This window comes from Spea bombifrons, chromosome 8, assembly GCF_027358695.1.
Source record: "Spea bombifrons isolate aSpeBom1 chromosome 8, aSpeBom1.2.pri, whole genome shotgun sequence".
Taxonomy (NCBI): Eukaryota; Metazoa; Chordata; class Amphibia; order Anura; family Pelobatidae; genus Spea; species Spea bombifrons.
The window spans coordinates 43062858-43074460 of NC_071094.1; the positions used below are offsets into that span (position 1 = coordinate 43062858).

Genomic DNA, 11603 nt, shown 5'->3' on the forward strand with positions numbered 1-11603 from the left:
TATCCGCTACCGCTGGTCCGTTCCGGTCTGCGCGTTGAGTGGGAGCTGGGCCTAGTGTGCGGCGGAGGCGGTTGTTTGCCGGGTGGAACCGCCGTCTATTTAGTAGTCACCGAGAACACCCAGGTGAGGCTATTACTGTATCGCTGTCACACCCGCCCCCCGATCTGCCCTTTGCCTCCAAATCCCTCTTACCTACCTACTGCTCCCCCTCTCTTGCCCCGCTCAGCTCTTTCCCCTCTCCCCGCAGCCTGGAAGATGAGCAGCTCAGAGGAAGTGTCCTGGATCAGCTGGTTCTGCGGCCTGAGAGGAAACGAGTTCTTCTGCGAGGTGAGCTGTCTGCCCCACAGTTGCGCTTTAATTGCCCCCGGGGGGTCGTATAACTGCCCCTGTCACGCCTGGTTGCTGTGCTGTGGGTGAGGGGTCGATATCTGCGCAAATGGTGGAGCAGGTGCTAGGACGGGGTCGCTGGCCAGGGGGGCCTTTTGTGTCGGTCCAGGGGCAGAGCGTCAGGCTGGAGCGACAAAGTTCTCCCCCCGCTTCTCAGTAAAACCGGCTGGTCCGGGGCGTGTGGGCAGGAACCGGGGCAGGAGCCGGCGCGGGGCAGATCTTCCGTAATCCGGGGTGCCGAGTCCTGAACGCTCCGCCGGTGACTCTGTCCCAACAACCGCTTTCTGCCATTAAAGTTCCTTATCGCTATACGTAAAACACGGACCTTTGGTACTCTGTTTACCCGTTGTACAGCGCTGCGGAATATGATGGCGCTATATAAAGCAATAGATTATAATAATCCTCTCGGGTGTCCGACGTGGGGTACGTTTCTGATCTTGTGAAATAACCCAGAAATATCTCTTCTGGTTTTTGCCCCATAATATAAAGTTTTCAGACAGCTGCATATCGGGCATTTGTATGATTCTCGCTCTGTTCTCGGATTTCCGATCTACTAAACACCCGACTCCTTATACTGCCTGTGGGGAACAGTAGAATGACTCGGTCTCATTAACCCAACCAGTCTCTCTGACTAATGAAAGTCTGTGAAGGAACGGAATTCATAAGCATTGCCATAAAGCATCAGCTCGGTGTGGTGTCTGAGCCGGGAAAGTCACCCAAAATATCACGACTGAATTTTATTTTCAAGGAAAAAAAATGTACGTAATTAGTTTTTTCTATGAGACTTTTTTTTATTTTTTTTACTGTAAATTCATCGGGTTGCCAGTTATTGCATCTGAAGTAGGATTTATATTTTTTCTTATTTAAATTATAAATAATGTCCCTGAACTCTGCGGTCTGTCGCTGCTTCCCTTTCTGGCTGTTCACGTATAGAATTTCCATCGCGTTTTCGCTTAAACTTGTGTTTGACGTCACGATGGTCTCTGTCTTGCAGGTAGATGAAGATTACATCCAGGATAAGTTTAACCTGACGGGTCTGAATGAGCAGGTCCCGCACTACAGACAGGCGCTGGACATGATCCTAGACTTAGAGCCAGGTAAGACCCCCCCCGTCATAATGTCGGCCCCTTGGCCCGTAGTTCTGTCTCTCCCCAGCCTTGTACCCCGTCTCCTTGGTGCAGGGTCTCACCCCCCCTCTCTTTCCGCAGATGAAGAGCTAGAAGATAACCCCAATCAGAGCGACCTCATCGAGCAGGCGGCGGAGATGCTGTACGGTCTGATTCACGCTCGCTATATACTAACGAACCGCGGCATCGCACAGATGGTGAGAGCGTGTCGTGTGTGTCCGTCTTCTCCGGGTCACGGGACTGAGTGACCCTGTTATGCGTATTTGGCATGTGTTCTATCTGCGTGGACTCGGCCCCCAGGCTGTTGCTGAAGCAGATGGTGTCTTACGTGGCCCATGGCTCTGGCAGGTCTCTCTCCTATCCTTTCTTCTGAAGTTTTAGTCGCATAAAAAAACTTTTAAGAGGCGTTTTCCATTTCTGTGGCGACTGCCTGTCCGTCCCATCCGAAAACCTTGTTTTTGTCCCATTTCACAAGTTCTCCCGGTAAAGCGCTATGAGTGACACGGTTAAAGAATTGGTTCTACGAGGTGTTCGGCCCTCGTTCCCGTACGTACTGCCGAGCGCCCAAACTGCTGCATTTACTGGCAAAAGCGTTAAATTCTGGTAGAAACAGCAACTTCTTAACAGGAGCCAAACTTTATTCATCTGTGACCATAAAACCGCTTGGTCGTCTGCTTCTTCCCAAGGCTTCACGTATATTTAAACGGCACAGAAAGAGATCTCGGCAATGCTTTTCTTTCTTTTTTTTTTTTTTATACCTTTTCTGCTTTTCTCACGCCCGGAAGCCTCTGTTATTTCTGTGCTGTTCACGTCGGCTAAACATGAAACGTAATTGTGTGCATCTCGCTGATTGTACGATGAATGACGACTGTGTTTGTTTCTACAGCTGGAAAAATATCAGCAAGGAGATTTCGGCTACTGCCCCCGCGTGTATTGTGAGAACCAGCCCATGCTGCCCATCGGTAAGAGATTATGGCGTTTACTATGCTTCTGCGTTTTATGTTTCGTGTCTTATTGCTTGGGTTTATATAGATCTCTCACCCGTTCCTTTCCACTGTTTTCGACTGAAATCTGTGAATCACTTAGCACGGAGCAGAACAAACGGTTAAAAGGCAATCAGGACCGCTGGGCTATTATATTATGCCGATTGCTGGTTGGGAAAAGTAATGGGAAGCCGCTCCCGGTCAGTGGGTTCTTGGCTCAGAGGAACACGATGAAGAAGGTTTCTCTGAGATCTAGGAACCCGTTTCAGGCAGGACACTTGTAGCTGAAAGGAAGACTCCGTGTTTTGTGGTGCTGGAAGTCTCTTTGATTCTCTCCTTTCTGTGCCTCAGGTCTCTCGGATATCCCCGGGGAAGCCATGGTTAAGCTGTACTGTCCCAAGTGTATGGATGTTTATACTCCCAAGTCCTCGCGTCATCACCACACAGATGGAGCGTATTTCGGCACTGGATTCCCTCACATGCTGTTCATGGTGCACCCGGAGTATCGGCCCAAGAGACCAGCCAATCAGTTTGTCCCAAGGTGAGAGACGTATCACAGTGTGTGGGGTTCCGAGAGCAGACACTAGGGGGTTAATATTTAAGGAGAGATAATATAACTGCAGCAGTCTGCTTGTCGGTGCATTAATACGTGTCAATAAGCCACATAACAGCATTTCCTTGGTCTGTGAAGAAATGGTCCACAGAACTTTTATATTTATAGATTTAGAAGTGGATAATTTCAGATTTTAGCCAGAAGCGGTTATCAAGATTTTTGATTCTTATCAACAGTTAAAATGTTCTTTACAGATCCGCTTAGGGCCTCTGGAGATTATAAGAAGTTCATTTAAATTGTATTTAATATTTCTTTTGTAAATCTGTTTATTTGGCGTGACGTGTATGTATTTATGGTGTAGATTGGCCCCCAAAAAACATACATCTGCCTTACCACATAAAGAAGGTTGGGGGTGAATAGGAGGGTCAGTGTGGGTTAGGGAAATAGAACATCCATTCTTAAAAATTCCGTTTGTAGCCTTTTGTGTCCATATTATATCGAATTGAATGGATTGTAAGCTCACCAGAAAAGTACCAGTGTGTCTTTAATTAACAATATGCAAAATTTGTCAATAACATTAACGCTCATTGTCCCTCTATTGTAATCGTGTTCTGTAGTCTGCAGGCGCTCTATAAATAACACGCTGATCCTCTGGGTTTCTTCCTCAAAACAAACATCTTGGCTGTCTGTATAATGAGATAACATTCTATCTGAACAAATGTATTTCACTTAATACGCTCTCCTTGTTTCTTTAGGTTATACGGCTTCAAGATCCACCCTATGGCATACCAGCTCCAACTTCAGGCAGCCAGTAACTTCAAAAGTCCCGTGAAGACCATGCGCTAATTCTTTCCCATTGTACGGTTTGAAGAGATATCCCCTGATCCCAACACCTTGTCAATCAAGGAGAGTTGTCAATTTCAGTGTATGATTTCCTGGCCCTGTTTTGATTTTTGTCCTGTTTAAGAGTGTGTTCTTACAACCTTCCACTGTGGATAAATAAAGTTATATAGAACAATGAGTTGTATGGTCTTAATATGGTGGTATATATTAAAAAAAAAAAAAAAAAAAAAAAAGATTTGGTAGACAAATTTTAGCATCTAGTGACTTGTGTTAGAACTAGACTTGTGCATTCATGTTGGGGCGAACATGAAACCGAACACGTTGTTCATCCCGAAGAAACGAACGTGGCGGTGGCAAAACGTAGACAAAGACGCACAACAAGAAGAATATTTGTGTTCGTCTTCGTTAAAATCTCCTAACTAATCTGCTTGGTCACTTCCCCCTCTAGCCTACCTTGTCTACGCAGCATCGCAGGGGTTAATGGGAGCAGGAATCTGTAGGATTGTGCAAGTAGTTAAAGGTCCATGATAAACCTTCATTGGTTGATGCCAGAGGAGGCTCCTTCATCGTCCGCCAACCAATGAAGAGCAGCTGCCCTTTATTGGTTGATGCCAGAGGATGCCCCTGCCGGCGACCAATAGTTACTTTTACGGACCTTTAAAATCCTGGCACCAAAGCTGCTGTGTACAGTTACCACGTTAATCCTGTATTAACCCCTTCTAAAAAAAAATTCAAAAAGGAACACGAATGTACAATTAGTATTCGGCCGAACCGAAAACAGGAATGGGCAAATATTCATGGAATACAAAGACTAACACGAAGGACCCGGGCGGCACCCAAGTCAAATTTAAACTGGTTGAATGCACAGCAGCTGTGCTATTTGAGCTGATGTAATGCACAATACAGACAGTAGGTGGCAGCTGCGCTATCTGTGCTGAGGTAATGCACAATGCAGACAGTAGGTGGCAGCAGTGCTATCTGTGCTGAGGTAATGCACAATGCAGACAGTAGGTGGCAGCAGTGCTATCTGTGCTGAGGTAATGCACAATGCAGACAGTAGGTGGCAGCAGTGCTATCTGTGCTGAGGTAATGCACAATGCAGACAGTAGGTGGCAGCAGTGCTATCTGTGCTGAGGTAATGCACAATGCAGACAGTAGGTGGCAGCAGTGCTATCTGTGCTGAGGTAATGCACAATACAGACAGTAGGTGGCAGCTGCGCTTTCTGAGCTGAGGTAATGCACAATACAGACAGTAGGTGGCAGCTGCGCTTTCTGAGCTGATGTAATGCACAATACAGACAGTAGGTGGCAGCTGCGCTATCTGAGCTGATGTAATTCACAATACAGACAGGAGGTGGCAGCACTGCTATCTGAGCTGATGTAATGCACAATACAGACTGGAGGTGGCAGCACTGCTATCTGAGCTGATGTAATTCACAATACAGACAGTAGGTGGCAGCAGCGCTATCTGAGCTGATGTCTTATTATAACCGTTTATTTATAAAGCACCAACATATTCCGCAGCGCTGTACTATTTAAACACATACAGAACAAATATACATTTACACAACAGAACACAGCAGGAGTTGAGACCCCTGCCCGTGAGCTTGCAATCTAGTCTTATGATACTTTTCCAAGTTCCTGGCAAGGATGGTGGGCTCCTGAGGGCCCCGCTCGTGAGCTTACAATCTAAAGGAATAATATGGTAACTGAACCGAAAGGAGGGGGGAGTAGAGGGAGTAGTAGCATAAACATTCAGATTCCCGGGCTGCTGCTAGAATAATAATGAATTACAAACGAGGTGTGTATGTGAAATGTGGCACTTCTATGAATTATAACATGCGTATCCGCAGCTCCTCCTTAGTACTCCTCACAGTACTATTGAAAGTGCAATGGATACAGGTAGGGAAGCGCAGGGTTAAACGATGTGAAAAAAATCGTATCCAGGACAATCTAAAATGCAGTCCTTTCCAATGATCCGTATAAAAGAAATAATTCTATGGCACAGTAAAGTAAAAAGTGTGGCCCCTATTTATTGGAGCAACTTACAAGAGGTGATGGCTCACGAAATGAGCTACAACAGCATAAAAGGCCACGAGGAATTGTCTGGCAAGCGGTGATATGAATGGACGAAGATAAAATCACCAGGTGCTGTCCTGGCTTCCTCAGGAGACACATTTGCTGACCAAAAACAAATGAATAATAGTAGTAGAATAATAATGACCAATAAATACACAAAACCGCAGGAATTCAGCGCTCACCAATTTAACCACAAGACAGATTTTTTTCACTGTGCAAAATTTGCTGCAAACTTTATGAAAGTAAATCTTCCCTTTAAATGTATGTGACATTTTGACATGTTGACATTTTGACATTTTTTTTTATGTTACTGAGACTCAGATGACGAGTATGAGTGAAGGAAGATCGTGGTCCATAAGATCGACTCTATTGGTCGCCGGCAGGGGGCTCGTCTGACATTAACCAATGAAGAGCAGCTGCCCTTTCCCGTTTACACTGAATGGGGAAGGGCAGCTGCTCTTCAGAAAACAAAGAGAAAAACGAATACTAAGAACGTCTACGAATATTCACCCGAAACGAACACGGGAACACGGGAACATGGGTACACGGGTGAATATTCAAAGAATACGGAGACCCCCCCCAAAAAAATGAACACAAAGACTTCGCCGGTGCCCACGTCTACCGGCTACCATACGAGGTGTTGGTTGGCTGCATAACTTGCGCAGGTACAAAGAACGTGAACGTGCAGAGGACCGCGAGCATACTGGGGAACTTTCTGAATGAGCCGACCCCGACACCCTTGGAATATTAACCCTTTCATAGCCCATTGTGAAGGTTCTATGTACTGACTCGCCAAATAGCGGCCCTCATGTAAACCTTGACTTCTCACTCTTTAAAGATACACTTAATTGAGTCACCTGCATTCAAGCAGGGATATCAACCATAACCATGGTAGCAAAAGCACCAATTGGGAGTCTTTTATATGATCGTAGTGGGGGGGGTATGAAGGATCTACCCCTGCACCCTGAGATTGGGGCAAAAACCCTGAGAGTTCCCAGGTATGATAGTAAGGTGTCTCAAAGTCAGCATTTCTGTTCCCTTTAACAAATCATATGCATTAGGGAGAGGTGGCGACCTATAAGTAAGGTCTGGCTGAGGGAAATGGGAGTCTTAACAGGCTTCTACCCTGGAAGGGGGGACCATCCCATCCTTCACAGCTGCCAGAGCTGCTGTGTACCATCACACGGCCTCCATGCCAAACCCACTAACTGGCATCCAAATCACACCAGGCACTTGCCAACAAATGAGTCACTTTGCCAACTCCCTGCTGAGCGAGAGACCACAGAGTCCACTGACGAAGCAAAGAAGTGAGTTCTGGAATCCACCCTCAAAATTTCCCCACCGCACGCCGACAAACATTCCCGGCACACGGGCCGATTTCCTCCGACGTCTGCGTTTCCACGATCGTTGCTATTGGTATATAAAAGAAAAATGATTGGAAAGATTAAAGCTGATTCTCTTTCTATTAGAGCGCGTCGGGAAACGCCACGATCCTTAATAAACCTGTTTTACTTGTCAGGGTTTAACGAGCAAAACCAGAATATTAACCCAATAAGCGATAATAGCGAGGATCCGCTGGTTGGCTGAGATGCCATTCATCATACTCTGCGATGAGTCAAAAAGGTCGAGAATTACAAGCAAAACATTTCATCTTATTTCTATCACATATGAAGCAACACTTGAGTGGTTTTTTTTCCATTTCATCTAAAATTCAGCTTGAGAGAACGCAGCTGATTCCCTCGCGATTTGTCTGGATATGGATTGAATTATTTTAATAACTTCTCGCAGAAAAGAAGTTAGATACATTTTTAAAACTCCGAAATGTTGAAAAAATGGAGAGGTTGTAGAAATGTTAAAGTAAGAGCCTTAGGACTTGGATATTTAAAACTGTTTGTTGGGACTGTCCTTGTAAATTTGGGATTGCTAGAAGCTATGCGTTCTGCCTCCCTGCTTTGTGCCCCTGACAGCGCTGCAGTACTAGTGGATCCCCACCAGGTGGCAGTACTGCAGTGTTAGTGGATCCGCACCAGGTGGCAGCACTGCAGTGTTAGTGGATCCCCACCAGGTGGCAGCACTGCAGTGTTAGTGGATCCCCACCAGGTGGCAGCACTGCAGTGTTAGTGGATCCCCACCAGGTGGCAGCACTGCAGTGTTAGTGGATCCGCACCAGGTGGCAGCACTGCAGTGTTAGTGGATCCCCACCAGGTGGCAGCACTGCAGTGTTAGTGGATCCGCTTGGCGTCGGATCATAACGCCGGGGTGTGTCTCGTGTAAATAATAGGTTTTATGTAACTGCTCCTCATCTATAGTTCTGTAAAAAAGAGCGAATTTGGTGCAATGTGGTAAAAGTGGAGTAATCACTATGGAAACAAGCGGAACGTTCACCACTTTTAAAGCAGCACGCCTCTTTACTCAGGACCCCTTTTATTTTTTTTCCTCTCTTTTGCTCCACGCTTGTTGCCCCAGGGCAGGCCTGTCGGTGACGCACGCTGTTATTCTCTCACGATCAGAAAGGCAGCCAAAGACGTGAGATTTTTGGCTGCCCATCCCAGGCCTCTCGGTCGTCCCTGCGCTGAGTCTCTGGCACGCAGCTCTGCTTGTTCCGCCCCGGCAGGCGGCTGCTGCACATTTTCCACCTTGTGGTATTTTGTGTAGATCAAGAAGCTAATTACTGTTTTTCAATGATTTTAAAGTTGTGTTTATGCCCACAAGTTCGCACCTTTCATACCCGCGGGCTGCCTCCCAGCATCCATCTGGCACCATCCCAAGCAGCGCTGTCCCTAGTGGGGTTCAGGGCCCGGGGTCACTCGACTCTTGTGGGGCCCATTATTGGCGAAATGACTTAACTGCCGTGTGAGAAAGACTGAGGACGGAAGAATGTTTTCTCACGGTGACTTCCCAGTAACCAGGGGCAGGGCTGCTGGTGATTTCCAAAAAGATCGGCCGTGATCTGCCGTGAACACCAACATTTTACCCTTCCCTTCCTGCAATCCCTCCCTGAGTACCTGCAAGTAATAATACACAGTGTTTAATAAATACCGCACTAAATTGGCATCCCTCCTCAAGGGGACTTTGGGCATAATGGGCAATCTGTAGGGGTCCCTGTCTCTGCAGTACCCCAGACAGCTGGAAGAAATATGCCCCTTACAGATTGGTGACCTAACACCCACTCACTCTAACACCATACACTTACCCCCACTCACTCTAACACCATACACTTACACCCACTCACTCTAACACCATGCACTCACACTCACTCATTCTAACACCATTCACTTACACCCACTCATGCTAACATCATGAACTTACACCCACTCACTCTAACACCATGCACGTACACCCACTCACTCTAACACCATACACTATGCACTCACAGGCACTCTGTTCACCTCTTCCTCCGCCTTTCTCCCCCTTTCCCAGGTTTACTAATCCTAGGTGGACCCCTGACACTCCAACACCATGCACACTCATGCCAACACCATCCACAAACACACACCCACACGATAACACCATACACCCACTTTAACCCCATACGCTGACACACACTCACAGCAAAAACAAACAAACACTATGCATTAAAACACACACAAACATGCTAACACTACACACCATCACACACGGTAACATCATTCACTAACACACGTCCACTCACTCTAACACCATACACTTACACACGCACTCCCTAATGCCATACACATTCATATAAACGCACTCAATCACTCTCTGTCTCCCTCACTCCCCTCAGCTCTCCCTCTCTCGGCTCTCCCTCCCTCTTACCTCACGTGGAGTCTTCTTGCAGCTCGCAATGTATGCGTGCCGTAATGCCACTGCGGGGTCATGTGACCGGGGGCATGGGTGCAGGACAAGTGGCCCCGTTTTGCCCTCTACAAAGTATGGCCCTGATCCAACGCCTCGTCACATGTACACGCCCTTACAAAAAATTACTGCAGTTTTTCTGAAGTAATACTGCAGTTTTTTGGACATGAAAAAACTGCAATACTGCACTTTTACTGCAGTATTACTGCACATTTACTGCAGTTTTACTGCATTTGTACTTCACTGTACTGCATTATTACTGCACATTTACTGCACTTTTTTTTTACTGCAATTATACTGCATTGTACTTCAATGTACTGCAGCTTTATTGCATTTGTACTTCCGTACAAAAATAACTGCAGTACAACTGCAGTACAGTGAAGTACAAATGCAGTAAAACTGCAGTAAATGTGCAGTAATACTGCAGTAAAAGTGCAGTATTGCAGTTTTTTCATGTCCAAAAAATAGCAGTATTACTTCAGAAAAACTGCAGTAATTTTTTCGTAAGGGCGTGTTCACATGTGCAGGAAGAAGCGATGGAAGATCATGCTTCGTCTCGGGCACTAGAAACCATAAAATGTGTCTGCAGAGCGTTTCACAGGGGAATACTCTGCAGGACGCGGAACAAAATACATTTAAAGAGAAAAACATGAATGTGCTTTAATATTTCACACGGTAAACGCATCTCTTCTCCATTCTCTCCGCCGTCTTTCCTTCTGCAATTCTCACTAAACTTACACAATTACGAGGCAAATGATCTGGGGCCGCTGGGGCCGCTGCAAAATATTTACTGGCCCCTAAATCTATCATTATAATCTCACACAACAGGGGGTTCCGGCGAGGGTTAATGGCCTGAAACATAAACTGTTTAAATCTAGCTTAATGATGTGCTCGGAATACATAAAAGTTTTTGCGATGTGAATTATACAGAATAGACACATTGTAGATAAATTAGTAACATACATTTTTGGCAATAATTTAGGTTATATGTATAAAAAAGTAAAGAAAATAGTGAATAGTAAATAACAAACGCCTGTAACGGCTCCTAGATTCTATTTTTAACATAAATGGATCACTCTTATAATATATATATTTGGTATAATATTCCCAAATTAATATTCTGATCATTTTCACCCGATCCACCCCAAAATCATGTTGTGCTGGAACGCCGGTTTTGGGGAGAAGGTCAGGCGTAGAATTCTTCTTTCTCTTGAAATATTTACACCCCGTCCACATATACAATTGTATCATTGTTGTATGGTTGTTGTAGCGCCCATTGTTGTATGATTGTTGTATCATTGTTGTATCATTGTTGTATGATTGTTGTATGATTGTGGTATCATTGTTGTATGATTGTTGTATCCTTGTTGTATGATTGTTGTAGCTCCCATTGTTGTATGATTGTTGTATCATTGTTGTATGATTGTTGTATGATTGTTGTAGCTCCCACTGTTGTATCATTCTTCTCGTCTTTTTAGTGTTTATCTTTATCATGCTGTGAAAGTGTACATTTTATCATAAATTAACGCTCTAAATACGGCTGAGCTTTTGTACGGATCGCTCTCTTTATGACCGATGTCCTTCCATGTCGGGAGTGTTTGGCACTTTCTGGTAGGGGGGGTGCAGCAACTCGGCCCCTTGCCCCCAATAACTAACACACAGTAGCACACACACTCACTATAACACACACTAACACACACTTAGTATAACACACACAATGCACACGCTGACACTAAAACATACTCACTCCGTCACACCCACTCTACTCATCACACCTCACTCATCACACCTCACACTCTTATCTTGCCCGGGACA

At 45.6% G+C, this 11603-nt stretch overlaps 1 protein-coding gene across 1 annotated transcript; it reads left to right on the forward strand.

The window, feature by feature from the left end:
- The first annotated feature begins 212 nt into the window (after window positions 1–212).
- Window positions 213–4068, forward strand: CSNK2B (casein kinase 2 beta). The gene is made up of 6 exons (XM_053472543.1): window positions 213–327; window positions 1382–1484; window positions 1596–1711; window positions 2401–2476; window positions 2849–3038; window positions 3806–4068. The coding sequence occupies exons 1-6, from the start codon at window positions 256–258 to the stop codon at window positions 3894–3896; spliced, it is 648 nt and encodes a 215-aa protein (XP_053328518.1). The 5' UTR covers window positions 213–255; the 3' UTR covers window positions 3897–4068.
- The last annotated feature ends 7535 nt before the right edge of the window (window positions 4069–11603 follow it).